Here is a 25,429-nt window from a genome sequence, read left to right as displayed (position 1 = left end):
ATGAACATTGAGGCAGGGTGAATCCTGAAATGAATGGGCCCTTTGGCAGCCTATTCAAAATAAACGGCCTGTATGACGTGAAAAAAATAGATCCTGCTGCATTTTTCTTGCAGCAAACCATAATTCAATGATGGTTATATTAGGTCAACAATGTTAGAAGCATCCCCACCCCCCTGTCAACTTAGTTGTGGGGAATACCCACACCTAAGAACGACAGCTGACTTCTGTACAGTTCAGAAAAAAAAACAAGTTCAAGGCTAAGAATGACAGCTGACTTTTGTACAGTTCAGAAAAAAACATCGCTAATAACCACGTCACAATTTTTGTATGTCCAATGACCATTATGGATTAGATTGGGGTTTGGCTCGAGCATGAGTTCGACCTGAACTCAGCTTGAATAGGTGAACAAAATAGCCAGATTTTATTTGCCAACCATAACATTTGGCTGCTGCAACAGAGAGTCATTCATTTAGTTGGGGGTATCACTACTGCCACTAAATGACAGCTTCCGGCTGGCTTGTTTCACATGGCCACTTGTAAATGTGTATGTGGTAGGGAAATTACTTATAAGCTAATGAATCTAAATAAAACTCTATAATACTACTTTGCCTAGCAATGCAATATACAAGCATAAAAAAAAATGCATAGTAAATTACACTGGTGTTTGAATAGAAATGTTTTAAACATTGCTACATAGTTTCTAATTTCTTCCAGGTATTGTTGTAGAATAGATGCCTTATAAAGGTCCATATCCAGCATTCAGTAGTGCCGTCTCCTGTAAAAAGACACAAAAAAATTGAAGTACACAGAAAGTGAGGAAATGTCTAAAATCACAAAATGCATCATATAGCAGTCCTACATAAGTTTATTTTTTCTCTCACACTTCAGTCTACCTTTTTTAATATCCCTGATGAAACCTCAATTCTGAACCTTTTTCTCCTTACCTTAAGCTATATATTATACAATTTTCTTATAGATTTATCTTCAACTATGTAGTACAAGGGCCAGCCTGATTGTATACAAATTAAAAGTGTTTAGGTTTGACCCCATATTATATGGTTTTGGTAAATTTAAAGGAAAATTGTACAAGAAAACTGTAGAATGTATTGCCAGCCATAGACTGTTCCGGTCATAAATGTGCTGCCAGAATTATTAGTGATTGCAAAATATCACACCACCTTTCAGTCAGCAAAAAAAGTGATTCCACCTACTTTTTCACTCTTTTTATAGCCACCAATACAAGTCAGTATGAATAAGTGACTGCAATCCTTGATTCCTTTCTGTCAAGTTTTATAGTTGGATTCTATCAGGGCAGGGTGGATAGATATGCAAGATACGTTGTTAGAAATTTCCTGCTAATTCTAAAGTTCCAAATTTCTATAAAGAATTCCCACTGAAGCATGTATGGGAGTTTTTGAGTACATGCCGTAAGCAAAATATATATTGTTGAAATGTGTCCCTTCAATGGCTCTCTTGAACTACAGGATAGTTCATATAGTTTCATAATAATAGTTTTAGGCCTTTGACAACGTCTATGATGACGAAACCCGTCAGTCTCGTATGACGCACGCAAGCACGCTTCCGCCGCGGCCATCTTGGATTTTATATGCTGTATTCATGCAAGCAATTTGTGAGTACCTGTCCTTTATCTCTTAATAAATATCAGTGTCTGAACGTATTACACGATTGGATTGCCTTTATTTTCTCACGAGGTCCACCTCATCCTGGGACTTGTGGAGAAGCAGAGGGAAGTTTATTGATTTTACCATTATTCCGGTTTGGAGAATCTCTGGAGGTTGATGATCAGTAAAGCTGAGCCCTACTACATATGCCTGTTTGACCTTTCATTAGTTTGAAGGTCCACCGTATCCGGTAAGAGTACCCTGGCATTTACATCATGGCGGTGGATACTACTCTACAGTGGGAGCGGCTTCCTGTCATCACTTTTTTCCATTTTTCTTCAAAGACTTCTCATTGATTTAGAGACTGTTTCATACTCAGTTTGTTTGAGTTTACTTTATGCACTTGGGTCGTGCTCATTAACGGATACAAAGTTCCATTTTTCCATGATCTATGTATAATATACCTGTATGCATTTAGTTTATTATCATTATCAGGCGCTGCACTCTTTTTTTTATTATTTTCATAATAATAGTTTGACTTAATAAAAGGAGACTATCTGAATATAATGGCAGATCTCTGATAGAAGTAATTCAAGCTTCTTTTTATAATGATCCAGGCTATGAATTTCAATACTTGACAAGAAGACCCCAATACAATTTAACCTTTTTTTTCCTCACTATTGGACATTATGTGGATTTTGGCCAGGTTGAGATGCAGGACTATCAATGATGGGTATCAGCTGAAGATAGTGTTCTTATGTCTTTCCCACACTGAAAGGAAGAAAGGGTGGGACACAATATAGAAGTTCATCCAACTGAGGCTGAGTTCCTCTGATAGTAGTTTGTGCTAAATGGGCTTGTTGAGTTGCTTGATGATATGCAAGTAGATTAGGACTTCCCTGGTTTTATAGGTGAACAGTTTTGTTCTGGTAATCTGTTTGGTTTCTCATTTGGGAATGGGTATAGGGAGGGTTCTAAAAAAAGGTATGATAATCCTTCAATTTAATTGTATGTACAGTATTCTCCCAAACCACAAATGCTAAGAGGTTGACCACCATTCCAGGTCTCCCAAATGTGTCTAAAGTGACAGAGAGATAGAGGGTAGTTTTGTTGAAATAAGGTGAAAATAGAAGAAATATACAATAGATACATATTTAGAGAAATACAGAAGTGAATCCCTAAATAAGGGATAAACCTAACGGCCCAATTGAATTCAAAATTAGACCGGAGTAGTGACATCATAGCAGGGGGCAAGTGGACGTTTAAGATCAAAAATGTGTATATATATATTTTTTTTTTTTACTGAAAGGCCAGATATGTCTGTAAAGGAAAATACTAATTTAGGCAAATTGGTAAGGGTCGTAAGAGGTGAAGATATGAACATTAAAGTGGTTGTAAACCTACTTTAATGACTTTTACCTATAGTCAAGCCTAAATTAAGGCTTACCTACAGGTGCTATAAATATCTCCTAAACTTGCACCGTTTAGGAGATATTTACATTGCATGCAGCCGATGACGTCATCGGCACATGCGCTCTAAAGAAACGTCTGCATGTGCCGTTTCTTCAAAGCCCTGTGCCGTGACAGGCGCTTCCCGGGCATAATACAGCAGTCCACAGACCCGGAAGGAAGACGGGTGAGCATGGATGCCGCTGGCAGCAGGGACAACATGGGCTTCGTTGCAAGTAAGTGTCACATAATGTGCTAGTATGTGATGCATACTAGCACATTATGCATTTACTTTGCAGGAAAAAAAAAAGTTAAGGGTTTACTTCCTCTTTAAGATGACATCTGAAATAAAGTGTACATTTATGCTCTGTCAAGCCACATTTTGTACCCTTGATGACAGGATTACAGAGAATGACTATTGCAAGGGGTTCCATCGCTATCACAAACAACAAGAGCGATAAGGTGCACCCATATTTCTGCTTCTCTGAATGTAAATTTTGTGAGAGATTTATGACCTCTAATTAAGCTTTGATCCATTAACCATAAGAACCTATTACTTTGTAATTTACTGCAGAGAATTATGATTAGTGACTTCAGAATACTGAACTTTACTTATCATTACTACACATTTTAATACTAAACGTAATAGCACACAAAGACAGTGTATATATATATATAAAACTAGGCATGTTTTCACCTCAGTTACCAGCATGTTCTATATTCTCCCATCATTTCTTATTGGACATACATACTGCAAATTACACAGACATGAGAAACAGTATAACATTTCATTTTTTTTTTTTTTGTTTTTTAATCACAAAGCTGCAATTTGCTTGTATATTTGTGAAATATATACTGTATATTTATAACTGTGGATTAATTTATTCCTTCACAAATCCAGTAGTATTCCTATATATGTAAAACTTGTATTTACATATAGTAAACTTTAATAAAAACATGTTTTCATTGAGATTATACTTACTATGAGATCATAAAACTTTTCTCCCATAGCCTCTTCATAGAATTGTTGATGCCGCTGATATTCTGGGCTATTTATGTGTAATTTCTTCTGTTTCTTGTCTAGGCTTTCTATTACTAACATAGACATGTCTTTGCCTTTTTTGCTGGTCTGCATTGCCAAGAATTTCTTTGTGTTTGTTATTGTGAGAAGATCATTGACAACCTGTTACAGATTAACAAAAAAGTATTTTCGTAAAGGCAATGTGTATTAACAAATTATTTTATTACTAACCATTATATTGGTTGGTAAATTCCCAAAATAAACATATTTGTGCACAATTGTTGAAGTGAAGCTAACATGGCCTAAAATGTTCCTAAAGTAACAATGCTGCTGAAATGTAGGCATCTCGTAGTGCTTTCAAGTACCTGTAATGCTTGTAAAGACAGTCATTGGGCCAAAGACTCAAACGTTCTCCACAATGAGATGATGATAGATATGATAGATATGAAGGCAATTTAAGGTACCAGTGCAGAATTGTTGCTACCTAAGGGCCTGCTCACATTTACTTGAGTTGTGACAATGCACTTTATCACCTTTCCTCAATTTTGAACGCAGTAAAATTCACTCCTGCTCCATTCTTAAGTGTATAGCATACAAAAATGCTGTGTATTCCAGAGATACATTAGGTTATCATTGAATGAATGGTATTCCAGCGCAATGCACCCTGCTTGGTGCACTACTGAGTATTGTGGTAAAGGGCACACTACTGCAACATTATGGTGTGAACGAGTCCTTCAAAAAATTCTAGGCTACTTTAGTAAACATTATTTGTAGAAGAATAGATAACTGGATTTTTAAGGTGCTCATCCACAAAAATTAAGAATGGAAGAATGGATACCAGGATTTTTAGGTGCTCATCCACAAAAATTAGACATTATATCTAAAAGTATTTTTATTTAAAATATCAAAAGTTTTAAAAAAAGACATTAAAAAACCATGACAAATTCATATGGCCTTTGTACAAAGGTTTCCCCTCAACATGTTTCACCACAACTGTGGCTTCCTCAGGAGACTTATAATGCCTCATACACGGTAACACTAAGGACAAAATGAAAAACAATATCAATTTATTAAATACGGATCCTAAAGATCCACAAGGATCCACATGAAATAATGGTTTTATATACATTTATTTACAAAAATACAATTGATACCTTAGGATTTGGGCAGTGTTTTCCTGTGGTGAGAACTATTCATTAGATGTCTTATTGAGATATATATGAATGTTATAATCAATTGTATTTTTGTATCATGATATGATATATGATACTTACTGATAAATGGTCTTTACATAGGATGGCTATATCTGATATAGGTAATACTTTATTGTCTGACTACGCTCTTATGTTAGTCAATTTAGGTGAACATAATGACCATGCCCCTCATTATCTGTGAAAGCTGAACTCTTTCCTTTTAGCACAACCTAATGCAAAACAACTTTCAGAAGCCCAACAACTTTATTGTGAAACAAATGACTCACCGGACGTCCACCAATACAAACACTGGTCTTGCACATATGCATTTTATTCAGTTAAAAATTAGCTCCCATGACAAAAGACAAAGAGCCCATGAAATAGAGATGGTCATGAGGATAATACAAATATAAAAGCCTTAAATAAACAGAAACCCTCACACAAATTACCACTGGAAGACAAATACTTGAATCTCTTCTACAACTACAAAAAAACCTCTAAAAATGTCTTAAAGCTAACTATTACACACTAAGGCTGGCCATACATGGTTCGAATCTTGGAAAGATTCGAACCATGTATGGATAGGCTGAATGTGCCAAGTTGATCGATTGATCAACTTGGGTAAAACCAGTCTGCTGGGTTTTATCTCCGATTATTGCTAGCAGCTGCTATAGCTGCTAGCAATAATCCCTTTTTTCTCCAGACAGGGACAGCATCCCCCCCCTTGCTTTGAGAAGACAATAGCTCAGCAGGAGGGATTACCGCATCAACCTGTGTTTGCAGGAAAGAAATTTGTTCTGTGTATGGCCAGCCTACATAATGAAGCAGCAGACTTTGTTCCCAGTATCTAAACTATAAGATTGCTTGCCTAATCAACTCTACAACAAAACAAAAAATGACAAGTTACCCTAAAATAACAAATGTTTTAGTTAATAATGTAGTATGCTATATGACCTAAAAATAACCCAAAAAAGTAAATATACCTAAATCTAATGTTTTAAACATAAACTTGCCAGCTTCATTTAGGAGCCAAATTTGAGGTGGCAACAGTTTTCTATACCTTACTCAGGCATTAAATTGACTTCGGATACAGCTCCACTTTACAAAAAATATTATACAATATATATATATATATATATATATATATATATATATATATATATATATATGATACAGTGCATATGTTTATATGTGAGAGACAAAAGTAGAGTTATTTACTGTGATTTCATGTTTGGATGTCATATAACAGTTGTATATTGTGTTCACAGAAGCAAAAGAGAAAATATGCCTGTAAGATTCATTTATATGCCTGTAAGGTAAGCTCAGACACAGCAGAATTGAAACCAGAAAGCACAGAGTTAAACTTTATTACCCATAAGGAGTTTGTGGCCAATCACAGCCAATCCCACACTCAGCAAGAGTCTTGGCCAATTACAGCCAGCCTTACACTCCTTTTGTCTGGAAAAGTTCTATGCACACAGCCAGCATTCTCATTCCACCAGAGAGAGGAGATCTGTACAGACACAGATCCACAGAGTCAGTTTTATGGAAGCAAGTGGCTAAAAATAGGTAATTAATAGTTATATACGTTCCTATTGTTAATAGAACTGTATACTGAACTAGTTTTGTGTTCACTTGTAGTTCCACCGAACATGAACTCAAACAAGCAAACAAACAAATTTCAAACATTATAGCAAACAGCAATAGAGAAGAAAGAATATAGATTAAGCATCAGATATACCTCTCAGAGAGATCATAAAGTGTCTAAAGTATTTAATGTGAAAGTACAGATACTGAGGAGAGAAATATATCCACCATTTTGTTATACTTTATGCAGCACATGTTTGTATATGAACTGTCTGCTGCAAAGTGTCAGTGTTATCTATAAAGAAAAGTTGAAGTTAATAAAGAAGATATCTTAAGCGTTTGGTGTGCTCTTTAACCACTTGCCGACTGCCTAACGCCGATCTACGTCGGCAGTCAGCCCCTCACAGGCAAAGTGACGTAGGGCTACATCACTAGCTTGTGAGGGTCTAGGGAGCGAGCGCGCGCCCCCGGAGGCGCGCTCCCGCTCCCGCGTGGTCACGGGCCCCCCCGCGCGTGTGACCAGCGGACCCGATGTCCGCCGGTCACTCGGCGATCGGCGGGGGAGAGGGAGAATGTCAGGCAGCTTGTGTAAACAAGCTGCCTGTCATTCTCCTCGCTGTAAAGACACTGATAAAACGGATCTAGTATGTAGATCCGTTGATCAGTGTCCTTACAGCTCAAGCCACAGCCAATCACAGTAGAAAGCACGCCCCTAGGGATACACACAGCCCCTCCCTTCCAAATAAAGTTAACCCCTTCACAACCAGTGTATTTTTACAGTAACAGTGCATATGTATACAAGAGCATGCAGCGCTTGGTGGAAAACACAAAAAAATGAGCAATCTATATTAGATACATAGTGTCACAATATATCAATGTACACTAGAAAAACAGTGAAAGAAGAGTCCGTGGAGAGGAAAAACGTCCAACAGGAAGCTCAGGTGGTGTGTTGAATAGATGTGACCTTCACCAAAACACCCAAAGTAATAGCCTCTTACCAGACTTATATGATCCCCATGACAGAGATCATATAGCGCTTGCAACAAGGGCTCCTCACACTCCACAGCACTCCTCGATTCTTGTACATGTAAAGGATCACCTCCAGCAAAGAACTGCCTTAGTACCATCAAACAATATCCTCTCGTGGGGACATATAGTCATGTCACATGTAGGAAAAAGAGACCTCGCATGGTGTAATACGTTCAAGATATTACTTTTAATAAGAAGTAGATTTTACACTCACATGTGAATCACGACATATAGGCATCAAGTTATGGTCTTGCGGGGATCTCCAGATGAAATGTGCGGTAGCTGCAGCCCGGTCTCCTGAGTGAAGTAACAGGACACTAAAGGGTGTGCATAAAGCAGACGATCACCGGTCCCCTACCGGTTTCATCAAAGTATGACATCATCAGGGGGCGTGGTTAGAGATCGCCAGTCACCCCAATAAAAAGGCTGTGGGAGTCGGAAGGGGAGGAGCGGCATCTGTGCCATCCAATCACCTTCCACACCTCCAGCTCCAACCGCACATCTATATAGAGAAAGGGAAGTGAACCTCCGATGACCCGGAAGTCACAGATCCGGGCTATTACTTTGGGTGTTTTGGTGAAGGTCACATCTATTCAACACACCACCTGAGCTTCCTGTTGGACGTTTTTCCTCTCCACGGACTCTTCTTTCACTGTTTTTCTAGTGTACATTGATATATTGTGACACTATGTATCTAATATAGATTGCTCATTTTTTTGTGTTTTCCACCAAGCGCTGCATACTCTTGTTTTCATTCTACTGGGTTGAGGTACAACAACTTTCTTATGCCAGCAGCTGGTAATATCAAAACACTATTTTTCTTTGATCTAGCGCAGTATATACCTGTTTTTATCTAGTGCATATGTATAGCACTGATTACTGTAGAAATGTCACTGGTAACCCCAAAAGTGTCAAGGGTCCGATCTGTCCGCCCCAATGTCGCAGTACCGCAAAAAAAATCGCAGATCGCCGCCATTACGCGTTAAAAAAAAAAACAACAAAAATGACAAAAATCTTTCCCTTTGTTAGTAAACGCGATAACTTTTGCGCAAACCAATCAAAATACGCTTTTTGCTATTTTTTTTACCAAACATATGTAGCATAAAACAAATTGGCCGAAAATTTTAAAAAATTTTGATTTTTACTTTTTTTTTGGGGGGAATTTCATATAAAAAAATGTGAAAAATATTGTTATTTTTGCAAAATTGACGCTCTTTTTTTGTTTATAGCGCGTGATCAAAAAATCGCACAGGTGATCAAATACCACAAAAAGAAAGCTCTGTTTGTGGGAAAAAAAGGACGTCAAATTCGTTTAGGTACAGCGTCGCACGACCGCGCAATTGTCCGTTAAAGTCACGCAGTGCCGAATCGCAAAATACCCTCTGGTCAGGAAGGGGGTAAAATCTTCCGGGGCTTAAGTGGTTAAACCTACTGCTTTCCATAGAATGGTATTAAAGGGATTTATAAAGTAACAGACAGTCTGGTTAGACTGAAGTCAGAGAAATCAAGTTCTTCTAATGCCACAGCGCATAAGGCACTTCATAGTGCTGCGCCTGCCACAAGGGGAGAGTGGGGCTGCAGCCAAGACAGCCCTGGATTGTAAGAGAAGTCAGATAAGTGTTTAGGGATAGGGAGGAGCAAGGGGAGTTTTAATTACCTTAATGCAGAGAATGAGAGGTTCAAAACCTCTTTTGAACCTCATGTCTCAATCCCATTACCCACATACTTTTTCTCTTCTCTGCAAAAACTCATCAACCAATTTGTCTGGACAAACAAAAAACCTAGATGTCAATTTAACATTCTTACTAAATCAAAATATACAGAAGGAGTGCACCTCCCTAAACTTCCGGTTGTTGATTCAGATAATTGTATGTATTGTATTGTAACTTACTTCACTAAAAATGATTAAAAAAATATTGAGAATTAAATCTATAACTGTTGCCAGCTACAGGTTCTTCAAGATGTAAAATATATTTTTACGCATGCAGTACTGAATTATCTGTGCATGTCTGTTGAAAGCCATTAAAGGTAAATCTTTGTACTTTTATGTTTTGATGCATGGCCATTAGCTGTGTTAGTTATTTATAAGACATATTGTTTTTAACATGATGTTAAATGTAAAAAACTTACCGGTAAGGCATAATGTTCTTCATCAAAGTAATGACCATCCCATATTTCCATGGTTATGCTTCCGTATTTTTTTTGAAGCTGTATTTGTTTTTTCTGCAGGGCATCTTGAATGCCCAATTTCACAGAAGTCATTGATAATGTCTGCATAAACCCCTAAAACAGTAAGAAAAGTTATTTCAAGATTGTACTTTGGTGAGATGGGGAAATAAATTTATTAACTGCAGAAATTATATACTGTATATTCAACTATTTGGATATGAAAAATGAATCCACTGTTGAAGAAATGTATATTTTTTGAGTCATGGTACATTAGGCCACCCATTGCTGGACAACTGTTTGTTACCAATGTAGAAAAGTCAACAGAAAGACCATTTTCTGGTTGTAGGTTTTTGCCTGATTCTCATTTTCTTTGCAGGGACAGGCAATAAAACCAATCCCCAGTTGTTGGCCTACGCGTGGAAGACACAAACTATGTATTAGGGGTGTGTGATCTGGGGCAATTTGTCACTGTACAGCTACTAAATATACAGTAATTGTTTTTCAGGAATAGATTTAGGCCTTTAAACATATGTGTAATGGTTTTGTCTCCTTCCAGCTGCCTTCTGCTGCTCCACCCCCCTGCTGTGGCTCCAGGGGGTGTAAAATGACAGCATTAGGGCATGGTACAAGAGAGCAGCTCCTGAATACAGCCTCAAAGTATGTAAACTGATAGTGCTGAGGCTGTGTAATCATCAAGAGATAGGATATATTCTTCCTCTTGGCTGCAGCAGACTAATGATATCATCTCTGCCTAGGCTAGGCAAAGTTACGAAATGGAGATCAAGATCAGCATTTTTTAAATTAGAAAAATGACAGCTTTTTTTTAAAAAAGGATACTGTTGCTTTGTATGTGACGTGAGGAATGCAGACAGGTAAGTTCCAGAAAGGTCAATTTTAGGATGTGTTAATGACATAAAAATTGTGTTCATAAAAATTACAGGTCGAAACTTGTAAAATACTGTAAATATATATTTTGTCTGACAAATTAAAGTGTTATCTATCAAACAAAAAGAAAGGTATATTTGATGGGATAGAAATCAAATGCCACAAAGTTATAGCAAAGTGGACAACCATCCATGAAACATCCCAGTGCACCCCAGTGATGACTCCATGGCTATTCTCAGTGGGTTTCCTTGGTGTGACAACAGTAGACCATGCCTGTACAATGTGTGTCAGCATGGCTACTTATAGTCTCAATTTGGAGAGAATATGACCTTGTGACAATGCAGGAGAAAGCATTGCCACTCTATAAAGGCAAAGTAATTAGGTATTATTTTTATGAATCACTATAAAAAAACTCAGCGCAGCTCCTAAACCAACAACATAACTTTCTTTGCTCTCTACAATATACCAAAATTCATAAATCCCAATATATTAAATTCAATAACTTGGTTCTTAATTCATACAGTCCATAGATGTACATATAAAGTGATCAGTGCAACTCAAAGTGCCGATGCATACATTTTAATTTTAATTCCATATTTTAAGTCCATATATGTACACATAATATTTTAAGTCCATATATGTACACATAAAAGTGAATGGTGCAATTCAAAGTCCCAGTGCAGATACTTCTTTCTTAGTGCAGGGTTCACAGTGCTGCGCTCCCCTCCTGTACTCCCCACTGACCCACAGCTGTTGATTCTTAGACATGTTTCACCGCTACTACGGGGCTTCCTCAGAAGTTTCTTTAGACGCCCAGTGGGAGGGGTGAAAAGCATCAAGCAGGGACTTTTTAGGAGCAGTGCTGAGTTATTTTTATAGTGATCAAATAGGGTTATTATAACCCCATACTTCAGCAGCAGCTCCATGGGTTACATTATCGGATTTCGTTAGCACTATTAATTTTTAAAGGGAGTGCTCCTGATTTCAGCTTGTTACCTGTATAAAAGACACCTGTCCACAGAAGCAATCAATCAATCAATCAATCAATCAATCAGATTCCAATCTCTCCACCATGGCCAAGACCAGAGAGCTGTCCAAGGATGTCAGGAACAAGATTGTAGACTTACACAAGGTTGGAATGGGCTACAAGACCATAGACAAGCAGCTTGGTGAGAGAATGACAACAGTTTGTGCGATTATTCGCAAATGGAAGAAACACAAAATTACTGTCAATCTCCCTCGGTCTGCTGCTCCATGTAAGATCTCACCTCGTGGAGTTTCAATGATCATGAGAACAGTAAGGAATCAGCTCAGAACTACATGGCAAAATCTTGTCAATGATCTCAAGGCAGCTGGGACCATAGTCACCAAGAAAACAATTGGTTACACACTACGCCGTAAAGGACTGAAATCCTGAAGCGCCCGCAAGGCCCCCCTGCTCAAAAAAGCACATGTACAGGCTCTTCTGAAGCTTGCTAATGAACATCTGAATGATTCAGAGGAGAAATGGGTGAAAGTGTTGTGGTCATATGACACCAAAATTAAGCTCTTCAGCATCAACTCAGCTTGCTGTGTTTGGAGGAGGAGGAGGAATACTGCCTATCACCGCAAGAACACCATCCCCACCATCAAACATGGAGGTGGAAACATTATGCTTTGGGGGTGTTTTTCTGCTAAGGGGACAGCATCAAAGGGAGAATGGATGGGGCCATGTACCATCAAATCTTGGGTGAGAACCCCCTTCCCCTAGCCAGGACATTGAAAATGGGTCTTGGATGGGTATTCCAGCATGACAGTGACGCAAAACACACAGCCAAGGCAACAAAGGAGTGGCCTAGCCAGTGGCGTAGTGTGGGTTGTCAGCACCCGGGGCAAGGCAAGTAATTTGCGCCCCCTAACCCGCAGGATTTTAGCACCAGATGTTGTGCCCGGTGCGGCCGCCCCCCCCTGCACCCCCCACGCTATGCCACTGGGCCTAGCCAGTCTCCAGTCCTTAATCCTATAGAAAATATGTGGAGGCAGCTGAAGGTTTGAGTTACCAAACATCAGCCCTCAAAACCTTAACCACTTGCCGACCGCCGCATGACTATCTACTGCGGCAGTCAGCCACTTACAGGCAAAGCGACGTAAGTGGCTGACTGTTGATCGGTCCTGCCCAATCAGATACTGTCTGTGCCTGTGAAATGTAAACAAAGGCACAGAAAAGACCCGCTCTCTCCTCCCAAAATCCTTTTTGGATTCATCGAGAGGAGAGAGCAGATCTGAACTGTGAGTACTGCCCCAAGCACACACACACACCTAGGCTAGGCACATTTAACCCCCGATCACCCCCAGTTAACCCCTACACCCCCTGTCACAACACACACTGTATACAGTATATAGCATTTTCCTATATACCTGTATAAGTGTGACTTGTGACCAGGTTTAGCGCTTGTGGCAGTTCCTTTTAGGCTTAGGATACCCGCCACCCCCCCAATAAAGATTTAACCCCCTGATACCCTCAGTTAACCCCTCCCCCATCACATTGCACACTAATATACAGGTAATATAGTGGTTTACTGTATTTTGTATTAGTGTGATTGTGACTTGAGTTAGCGCTAGCGAGTTAGTTTAGAATCCCCGCCAACCCCCCAATAAAGATTTAACCCCCTGATCCCCGCCCAGTTAACCCCTTCCCCCTGTCACATTGCACACTAATATACAGGTAATATAGTGGTTTACTGTATTTTGTATTAGTGTGATTGTGACTTGAGTTAGCGAGTTTGTTTCTGTCCCAAGGAGGTTTAGGGTCCCCGCCACCCCCCAATAAAGATTGAACCCACTGATCACCCCCAGTTAACCCCTACACCCCCTGTCACAACAGTATATAGCAGTTTCCTATATACCTGTATCAGTGTGACTTGTGACCAGGTTTAGCGCTTGCGGCCGTTCCTTTTAGGGTTAGGATACCTGCCACCCCCCAATAAAGATTTAACCCCCTGCTCTCCCCCCTGATCACCCCCAACAAACTTCTTTACCCCTGTCACATTGCACACTATACACAGGTAAATATAGTGTTTCTCTGTATATCTGCGATAGGTTGATTGTGACTTCAGTTAGCGCTAGCCAGTAAATTTCTGTCCCAAGTAGGTTTAGGGTCCCCGCCACCCCCCACCCCCCCAGAAAGATAAACCCCCTGATCCCCCCTGATCACCCCCAGTTAACCCCTTCATTGCCCCTTCACAGTGTCTCTTTTATAGTGTACTTTTTTTTTCTGATCACTATTATTAGTGTCACAGGTGACATTAGTTAGTGTTAGCGTCAGATCCCGGCGCATAGTTAGAAATAACCCCTTGATTAACACATACACACACATACACACACATACACCTCCATTACTAGTATAGTGTTTGAACGGATCAATAGTTTAGGGTTCCCAAAATGCAGTGTTTGCACGATCAGCACTGATTCCTGCCAGCACCTGCATTTAGCCCCTCCGCCCAGACCACCCGACCCCACCCAGGCAAGTGTAGTAATCAATAGATTACTGTCACTTACAAAAAAACACAAAACACACAAAACCGCAGTGTTATTAGAGTCAGGCCTGATCCCTGCTAGCATTAGCAGTTTTTTTGGTAGCGGTTGAAATAGTCCTTGACAACCAGTTGCTTTTTTACCTGCGAGTCACACTACTGTACCTGTAAATTTAGTTGCTATAATGACCAAACGGTGGTACAGTAGTGCAGAGGACTAAAGTATACTGACCATGTCAGATGAGAGCGATGGGGAAGCCTCACTGGCAGAATCAGGGTCAGTATATGAACCTGAAGAGAGCAGCGGCTCCCTGACAGATAGCTCAGACGACGGATGGGTCCCTGTTAGAACCAGGTGTACCCGAGCCCATTCTGGAGTTGAAGAGGTGCAGAGATCGCAGCATGCTCGTATGGAGCAGAGTGTCGGTACTAGTGCCACTCAGCCTTCTGGTGATCTGGCGAGCACCAGCGGCCTAGTACACCCTGGACCTAGTACAACAAGCACTGCAGTAACACTTGGTGACATAAGTGCAGTTGAAGCTGGTGCGGTGGCTAGCACAAGTAGTGGCCCGCAGTCACCGCGTATTCGAAGACAGGTCCATAGAGCCCATAGTGCCCTCCCTGATATGCTGACATATCCTGATTGGCAACCCACTGATACTTCAGCGCCCGCACTTCCCCCATTCACTGGCCAACCTGGAATCCACGTAGAAACAGCCAATTTTACTCCCCTGAATTTTTATGAGCTGTTTTTCACAGAAGATCTTTTCAAATCTATTATGGACCAAACAAATTTACATATACGCTGGTCAATTCATCGCCGCCAACCCAAATACGTCCCTTGCCAGACAATTATAACGGTTTCCGAGTTTAAGACCTTTCTGGGCCTTTCCCTCAACATGGGCATAACCAAAAAGAGTGATTTTATTGGTCCACTAGCCCAATTCACCATATGCGCGTGTACTCTGCTACCATGTCCAGGGTGAGATACGAGCAAATTCTGCAGTTTATGCATTTCAACGACAATGAAATCTGTCGTCCCCGGGGAGACCATGAATATGACCGGCTCCACAAAATTCTGCCCCTCGTGGACTTCAATCAGCGGTTTGCAGCCTTGTTTACCCCCCAAAAGTTGTCTGCGTTGATGAGTCCCTTATTAAGTTTACTGGCCGCCTTGGTATGAAACAGTATCTCCCCAGCAAGTGTGCCAGATACGGGGTCAAACTGTATAAGCTCTGTGACAGGGCCACAGGTTATACAGTTAGTTTCCGGGTCTACGAGGGAAAAGATAGCACTGGTGAGCCCCCCAACTGCCCAGACTACATAGGGAGCAGCGGCAAGATAGTTTGGGACTTGGTGTCACCCTTATCCGGAAAGGAGTACCATTTGTACGTGGACAATTTTTACACAAGCGTGCCACTTTTTAGTCACCTGCTCGAATTACAAATTGGCACATGTGGCACCGTGCGACTTAATCGCCGGGGCTTCCCCCAATGGCTTGTAAATTCCCGTCTTAGTCGGGGGGGAGAGAGGCTGCTTGAAAATGGACAAATTGCTTGCAGTGAAGTGGAGGGATACACGGAATGTTTTCGTTCTGTCCTCCCTTCACGCAGAAACAACAGTCCGAATTACTACAGCAACTGGTGTTATGGAGAAACCCCTCTGTGTCCACGACTATAACCTTAATATGGGAGAGGTGGACCTTAATGACCAGCTTTTGGTGCCGTACTTAGTTGCCCGTAAAGCCAGACGATGGTACAAAAAAGTTTCTGTTTATTTATTTCAATTGGCTATGCTGAATGCCTTTGTACTATACAGAGCGTCAGGACGAACTGGATCCTTCCGAGAATTCCAGGAAGAGATCATCAATGCCTACCTGTACCCAGGAGGTGTTCCTGCCCAACTTCCCCTTCCAGATGCAGTAAGCTGTCCCCCCGTGCTTGCACGCAAAGGCGCGCGCAAACGTTGGTCTAGTGTCATATGTAAACCGCAATTGCAGCATGCATGTGAGGTATCGCTGCGAACGCCAGGTTGAGGGCAGTAATTCTTGCAGTAGACCTCCTCTGTAAGTCTAAAGTGGTAACCTGTAAAGACTTTTAAAGGTTTTTAAAAATGTACGTAGATTGTTGCCGCTGCACAGGCGTGCGCAATTTTTAAAGCATGTCATGTTTGGTATCTATGTACTCGGCATAAGATCATCTTTTAAATTTTACCAAACAATTTGGAATTATATAGTGTATTTGTGCATTAAATAAAATTTTTTTTTTTTTTTTTGCAGAAACTGCGTTTGGAGAATCTGAGCGCAAATACCGTGTGACAAAAAAATTTGCAACATCCACCATTTTGTTCTCTAGGGCCTCTGCTTTAAAAAAAATATATAATGTTTGGGGTTCAAAGTAATTTTCTAGTAAAAAAAAAATATATTTTTTCATGTAAACAAAAAGTCACAGAAAAAGCTTGGTTTTCAAGTGGTTAGAAGAGTGGGTGATGTGTGGCTAAGATTGAACATAAAAAGCCAGGACAGTTCAAACACCTCCCAAATTACCACTTTTTGAAAAGTAGACACTCAAAGCTATTTACTGAGAGGCATATTGAGTCCATGGAGTATTTTATATTTTGCCCTAAGTTTCGGGAAGGTGACAATTTGTTTTTTTTTGTTTTTTTACACAAAGTTATCACTAAATGATATATTGCTCACGCCATGGGTATATATGAAATGACACCCCAAAATACATTCTGCTGCTTCTCCTGAGTACAGGGATACCACATGTGTGAGACTTTTTGGGAGCCTAGCTGTGTATGGGACCCCGAAAGCCAATCACCACCTTCAGGTTTTCTAATGGCGTAAATTGTGCATTTCACCTCCGCATTACCTGTCACAGTTTCAAAGGCCCTGAAATTTCAAGATAGCACAAAACCCCCCCAAATGACCCCATTTTGCAAAGTAGACATTCCAAGCTATTAGCTGAGAGGCATGGTGAGTCCATGGAATATTTTATATTTTGCCACAAGTTTGCGTGTGCAAAGCTAGAGGCCAACTACAAGAAATGTCTGACCTCTGTGATTGCCAACAAGAGTTTTGCCACCAAGTACTAAGTCATGTTTTGCGAAGGGGTCAAAAACTGATTTCACTCATTAAATGCAAATCAATTTATAACTTTTTTGAAATGTGTTTTTCTGGATTTTTTTTGTTTTGTTTCTGTTTAATTGTTTAATTATCATTAAAATTATAGACTGATCATTTATTTGTCAGTGGGCAAATGTACAAAATCAGCAGGGGATCAAATACTTTTTTCCCCCACTACAGTATTATAAGTAAATATTTTCATGAAAGCTGCAAAGTTAATGAAATTTAAAAATTACTTTTAAAATCACTTTAACGTGCTGAATTGTATATAAGATTTTAGTAAATGGGCTTACATGCTATATTTAACCCTGCAAATATTTATGATCCTTTTGAAAAAAACATTAGCAGATTCTGTTATGGAAGAAATATTGTTATACAGCTTCCATCCATGCACTATTGTGACTATACACAGTGTCAGTTATGTGCTCCGTACAATTTCACCCAGCTCTATACTTTAAATAACATGTTTGCAGTATTAAGTACAAGCTCTGCAGTATGGGATGGAACAGGTTTTTTCAGGGTGGTGTATAAATACAAGTTATAATTATGATGTGAAAAACAGGTTAATCAACGATCGTTCTACACTACATATTTTACATTCATTATCAACCTACTCGCTCAGCAACAGACTGTTTATTGTTTCATGTCTGCTGCAAGTGTGTGTGTAATAGCTGTTTTGACTGCATCCCCTTATGCTCCTTCTCTTAAGAGTGGAATGATACAGATAAAAGTAAGGCATTTGTGTTAAGATTTACAAATAATTTTTTAAACATTTTTGAGACAGCTATTTATTAAGGGTCTCAATATTTTCCTGGCAGGCACTACTACTGATAATGTTTGTATGTATGCTGTATATTGTTTAATCTTCTCTCTACTGTTCGCTGTTCATTAACCACTTTTGTCCCCAGGCCATTTTCTCTCTCAAGCCCCCTGAGTCCCAGAATGTTTTTTTGACAATGTCTCAGTTCCACACAATACGTTTTTTAGCTTTTGTAGCCTACCCTAACATATTATACATCATTTTTTTGGAACAGAAAGGGCTTTAGTTTGATAGAAAATTTTGATACTGTCTTTTTATATCTTTGTTTTTTCATTGCGAATAAATAAAATTAGAAAAAAAAGACTTCTCCTGTATTTTTCCCTTACATAACACATTCATTAGGTTTGTGTACCCCATATATTTACTGCAAAATGTTATCAACAAAGCTTGCTCATTAATCACTTCCCGATTGCTGGCTTCATATACAGTATGTGACCACTCAGCGGGTGGGCTTTAATGCCGAGTGGATGCATATATGCATCTATAGGGAAACTGTTTACTGTGCTGAGAGTGCACTCACTGCCCTCTCCCAGCAAAGTAGCTAAAGTGTCACAGAAAGCTCCCAATGCATACTTGCAATCGGGAGCTTTCAATCATGTTACCACTGTGACCGCCAATTACAGTTCTCAGATGAATGGAATTTCCACTTCCGCCTCTCAGCATTTAGATTCTCTTAAAGGGCTGTGAGGCGGCAGTAGGAAGGGGTTAAATTGATACCACATTAGTGCCACTTTTTGGTAATGTAGTGGAATGGTAAAGCTCAAAGTGAACGTATGTGTTTTACTTTAGAAGAGCTTTACTGCCCTTTCAATACTACATTGTGACTCTCATGAAAGAAAAGACAATTTGTGTAAATTGTCAGCATAATATTAAAATACAATTAGGTTGTGTTAACGAGGGAACAAATTAACAAATTAATGATATTATGAATGAAATTAATCAATGATATTGTGTTCACATAAGCCATATCAAACGACATCATTGTTGCAATCTAGGGATTCATTTTTCTTTTTAAAGAGAGTGAATATTTTTTTTATTAATAACATTTTATTTTATATATATATATATAAATATATATATATATATATATTACTGAGGAGGGAGGAAGAGCTGCATTTTCTCAGGCTGTACAGGACACAGATTCCTCTTGCCTTGAGGGAGAATGGCTGGAGAGGTAAGGCTGGTAGGGGGGGTAGCCCGCTGGGTTAAACGGAAAAGAAAAAAATGACCTGTGTGTACTAGGTTTTAGGACAAAGACTGTCCAGTTACAGCTGCTACACAGAGACCCTTACCTATTGCTTATGCTAAAAGGTACCTTACAGGACATTGCACCATAACCTAGCTATTCTCCGAGAGTGCACTCTAGGCTAGTTATAGTATTATTATTTACATTGTAGTTAATTTTTATATGCTCTTTTTATTGCTGACTTTGTTGATTAGTGAGTTAACTCTAGTCTAGTAGTACAGAACTCTATTCTATGTTACCTTGGCATTGTGATTATACTGTCTAGCAGACTGTGTCTGAATTACCTTCAGTGTGTTCATTTATGTTTAAACCACCATTTTTATCCTAACCCGTACCAATACTTTGAGTTTATTTACCACTAAACAGTCTTGTGTCTATTTCCTGATGCTAATTCACAGCTGAGTTAAAGGTATGTACAGTATACTCATGTTCTTATAAGTGCTTGCAGTAATTTTTGATCAACCAGGAGTGTCAGAGAGACTAAGGTTGTTCTTGGAGGCCAATTTTTTTGCATCTGTAGCCTAGTTAAAAATTGTTCTTTCAGCTTTGAAGCATATCCTTTGGGTTATCATCCCAGGAGTTTCATACGTGTAAGTATCTACAAAATCTTTTCAATAAATGATTGAAAAGAATTAAAAAAATAAATACTACACAGCAATATGGGAACTTCATAAGGATAATGAGGGAGAAGTAATTTTCTACAGAAAGTAAAAGCCACTGCTGTCACCAAGCTGATGACGCATGAAAGAAGTCACAGAGACCAACATGCAACATTAGCATCCGCAGAGATCTGACTCACTGCGAAGATATTGCCAATAGCTTTTGTGTATTAGATTGGAACTGTATGAATCAGAGTGGTTCTTAGTGACCCACTGCCTGCAGTTTAGTGCAAATAATAATTTTTAAGCAATCTGCACAACGTTGAAAGTATGCATATGGAATAGAAAAACTGCATGTGAAATGTATTAGTAATTGGCTTAACTGTGTGGATGACTGGTCAGAAGCAGGGATATTTTACAAGATATTCTGGATACAGCCTTGTCACAGTGATTCACGTCACAATCAGAAGGCACAGGCAGATACAAACAGGCTGAAGGGAAGCTTCTGTCAAATGGCTTTGTGTTTTAGCTCATCAAATCGGCACAATCATTTATTTTGATTCATTTCTTCAGCCAAGTAGAAATAAAGGTCATACAAAACACTTCTTACATTTATTATTCACATATCTTTCTTTAGTGTTGGTTTTATTTAAATGATACAGTATATAATACAATATATTATATATACTGTATATTTCACACGCAGTGTGTAGAATATTACTAAGCTTAGATCAGTACCACACTGATGCCAGCTGCCACACATCAAAGCAAGAACTCCACTCCTATAGTATCCTATCGGTCTGCTAAATATAGCATTAAGAAATACCTGTTGATCATCTCAGAAAGTCATAGCTGTTCTATGTCTTGTGCACATTTTTTGTGTCATCTCAAGAATATTAATTAGCTCCCCCAATTCTCATCTAGGACTACAGAATAATTAGTGTCTATATAGAGATAAGGAGAGTGGGAGGGTCTGTGTAGTTTAGGAAAAATCAACTAGGCAGAGCAGATACCACTTGGTCCACAAAAAATACTCAATGGAATTCATAAAGACTGGTACAGAGGTTTTGTGAAAGTGTCTCATGTGCGTTCTAAAAGTGGTGCAGTGTACACCAAATTCATGTACCTGTCTTAAACTTGTACCTGAATTTTGGTGCACCAATTTTAGAATGCACACAAGACACTTCCGCAAAATCTGTCTGCAACATCTCTCTGTTTGCCAAAAGAGAGTTGCTTTTAATTAGCTCTACGTTCATAAGATATGGGTATTTTATGTTGAATATGGCACAGGCATTGTGCCACAATGTAAAAGTGCCACATTGTAGAACGACCTGAATTTGGCGCAATAGTTGCTTTTAAAACCAAAAGTGCTGCAGATGCTTCATAAATTTGGCACAACACATTAACACGAGGGATTAACAGCAGAAAAGTGACTCAGCAGTTTAATTACTCTCCCCCACTGTGTTTTGGCAGTCCACAGCAGGATTTAAAAGCTCAGTGCATTTCTGGCAGATCAACAGTTAGTTTTCCCTACTTGCAGGGTCTTCAGCCCTCCCCTCATGCAGGCACTGATTTATGTCAATAATAGGCAGCAGCAGGGGGCTTACACACCTTCCTGGCTCTACAGCATGCATATAAACATGACAAGCCGATTGTCAGTTTTTAGATGGAAGTGATACGGCAGCTGTATAGTCACTAGATCTCTTTCATGGACCCCCAGAACACGTGCCTGCCATGGGCTCCACTATCCCACCTACATTCCCGGGACTAGGATGGCAGGTGTCGCTAGGTAAAAGAGAGGCAGACCAGTGAACATCCATTTTAATCTAGCTAGTAAGATTGTATCTTAGTCGCTTCTGGTTTTCACTGTCACTTTTCCCAGCTGCTGTGGGTAGGGAGGAAGCTAATAGAGCACATTTGGTGTTCCATTAGCTTCAGTAGAATGCAGGGGAAACATCAGAGGTTTATTAGACCTTTTATGTCTCATTAAATAGAACCTGTCATTTTAAATATGATTATAAAGATAACCCCTGCCTTTAGACTCGGTGCCAATAAACACAATATATATTAAATGTGACAAAATGTGTGAAAAAAATATATGTTGCAACCACATACAACAATAAACTTTACACTTTTAAATATCAACAAAAATACCTCCAAATAGTGTCCATGGATCTGTGGAATCATTTCCACTTAAAATATAATACCACATGTACAATTCAAATAATGTCCATAAATATGTGAATTTGTTTCCCAGACACCGTGCCTTTAAATATCAGTGACAAACTCTTCAATCCAGAATAAGTGCTCCGCCACGTGCGGTAAGATAAACCACTCACCAGATATATATGGCCATAAAGACCTGCTCAGCCTTTGAATTATGACAACAAGGAAGGCGAATTGGGTTCAGCATTTATCATGCACTTCCTCTGCATCTTCTTTCCCACATTCAATAGGAATCATGGATTCAGAAAAAATAATGTATTGATAGTGCAGCACATTTATTAAAATCCACTAATCCAATAGACACTAATTATATGCACTTACATTAGTCTGTGTACATCATTTGTATTGTACCTGTGGTATTATAGTTTCAGTGGAAATTATTCCACAGATCCATGGACACAATTTGGAGGTGTTTTTGGTGATATTTAAAGGTATAAAGTTTTATTTGTTATACATGGTTGCAACATAGATATATATATATATATATATATATATATATATATATATATATATATATATTCTTTCACACATTTTGTCACATTTAAAATATCTTGTGTTTGTTGGCACAGAGTCTAAAAGCAGTGCCTATCTTTATAATAACATACATTCTTAGTGTTCATAACACTTAAAAGGGCAGTTGCAAATCCCATATGGGAGTTTTGGGTTGGCGCCCTTATATTATATATATATATAAAAGGACTGTACGAATCGTCACTGATAGCTCCGGGAATAGCCAACAATAACAGCAGTCCCTTCAGGGCAACAGGAGAACTGGCCTTTGAATACCTCTATGGGTTAAGTATATTGGGTCTCTATGCTGGAGATAGTAAAAAAACACAAGATGTTCTCATGAAGCCAGATCTGTGGGGTAACTTGAAGAAAACAAACAGTCTGTCCACTAAAACCACGTTTCACGAAATTGTTCTTTTTTATGGTTCGCCGAAGTTAGAATATCTTCTATCCGATATAGCTCCTCAATTTCGCGTAACCAGGTTCCCATTCGGGGAGCGATGGGTTTCTTCCAGTATAAGGGGATAAAGGCATTTTAGAACTGAAGTGTAAGCAATTGTTTTTAATGTTTGGCTGACAAGGGAGCCAGGATAACAGGTATGATGCCAGGTCATTTCACAGCTGAATGTCTAAGTTTAAACATGAAATCCCATATCTGGGACCAGAAGGGTCTCAGAACTGGATAACTCCACATATGTAGTTAAGGGCCTTGCTGTTGAAGGCATTGCCAGCACTGGACAGAAACCTGTGGGTACATTTTTTGCAGGGCGTTTAAATCTTGAAACCAGTTTCCTTGATTTAACTAGAAAGGGAAGCCTGAAGGTGAATCTCAAAATAAGTTCTTTCTGATGTTCTGAAAAACTGACGCCCAGATCCACCTCCCATTTAAGAACCTAGGGGGTTCATGGTGGTCCTGACTCCTGAGGGGAAGCTTGTAGGGGAGGGATAATCAATGTTTCATTGGTGAAGAAGATGTGCATAACTTTTCAAAACAGATTAAAGGGGGTAATAAGGATATTATTTTTCCCAGACTCCCTAGAAATTATGTTAATTGCATTTTCCAAAATAGCAACGGGGGTGGGGGGGTCTGTCATTTGTTGGATTTCTGCTAGGTTCTTATATTCTGTGGAAGACAGAAGGGCGTCAGGGTGAAAATGGTTGTTATATATCAGTGGTTAAACCATATGGTCGGAGGAACCGGGTAGGAATTTTGGGTGCCCTATGACCAGGTCATAATGGCAGGTGAAGTAGCAGAGATGATATTCCCACATTCATCAAGGAGGAGAGGCGCTGTGTATCCAACGAATAGGTGGAATCTAACAGGGAGTGGAAGAGCATTTTTAACCAAGGTATACCTCCTAAAGTAACGGCCACTTGTCAGGGTTAGGGATGATCGAACTTTTGAAAAGTTTGGTTCGACCAGAAAACCCGAACTTTCGGGAAGTTCGGGTGTTCTGGTCGAACCAAACTTTTCAAAAGTTTGATCATCCCTAACCCTGACAAGTGGCCGTTACTTTAGGAGGTATACCTTGGTTAAAAATGCTCTTCCACTCCCTGTTAGATTCCACCCATTCGTTGGATACACAGCGCCTCTCCTCCTTGATGAATGTGGGAATATCATCTCTGCTACCTCACCTGCCATTATGACCTGGTCTTAGGGCACCCGGATTCCAGAACCCCATTGAAATCAATGGGACCCAAACTTCGGTAATCAAAAAACACAATTTTGAAGCCCTAAAACCCAATAAATGCCCCTAAAAAGTGCCTAGGGTTCTGGGTCATGCCCCAGGGACTATTAATCACACAAAAAAAAGTCCTTAAAAATTGTCGTTTTTGATAGAGATTCAATTATTGAAAAAATTATTGAAAAAAAAATGAAATTTCTTTGGATTTAGTGTCTGGGGGGTCTAAAATGTGTACCTGTGAAGTTTCAGCTCTGTAGCATGTCCAGAACCAGAAAAAAAAAAGATTGTTTGTCTTAGAATTGCAGTAGAGCAGGGATATGGCTCCGCTATTTTCACACCTGGCCGTTTTTGTTGCAGGCGTTTATTGGGCTTTTTTTTGGACGTCTTTGGAGGCAGGCATGACATCTGAACTTCTGTGTAGGGGTATATATATACACATACACACATATAGGTGTGAAAGTAGTGGAGCCCTATGCCTGCAAATAATTTCATTAGCGCAGGCAATACACATACACATACACATATATAGGTGTGATAGGAGCGGAGCCCTATGCCTGCAAATAATTTCATTAGCGCAGGCATAGGGTTCTGCTACTTTCACACCTATATGTGTGTATGTGTATATATACATACATGTGTGTGTGTATATATACCCCTACACAGAAGTTCAGATGTCATGCCTGCCTCCAAAGACGTCCACAAAAAAGCCCAATAAAACGCCTGAAACAAAAACGGCCAGGTGTAAAAGT

General features: G+C 39.5%; 1 protein-coding gene across 1 annotated transcript in view; it reads right to left on the bottom strand.

The window, feature by feature from the left end:
• Positions 1-657: 657 nt before the first annotated feature.
• The window catches only part of LOC309548122 (uncharacterized protein), a 537,501-nt gene continuing 512,729 nt past the window's right edge, over positions 658-25,429 (bottom strand). The window contains exons 33-35 of the mRNA XM_082248087.1: positions 10,032-10,184; positions 4,054-4,254; positions 658-775 (exon numbers count right to left, since the gene is read on the bottom strand). Of these exons, the coding sequence (XP_082104213.1) occupies positions 737-775; positions 4,054-4,254; positions 10,032-10,184 (393 nt within the window). The 3' untranslated portion in view covers positions 658-736. The remainder of the gene's footprint in view (positions 776-4,053; positions 4,255-10,031; positions 10,185-25,429) is intronic.

This window comes from Pelophylax lessonae (genome assembly GCF_965119305.1).
Source record: "Pelophylax lessonae genome assembly, chromosome: 2".
Taxonomy (NCBI): Eukaryota; Metazoa; Chordata; class Amphibia; order Anura; family Ranidae; genus Pelophylax; species Pelophylax lessonae.
The sequence above is the reverse complement of the archived record's forward strand: the minus strand, read 5'-3'. Positions and strand labels throughout refer to the sequence as shown.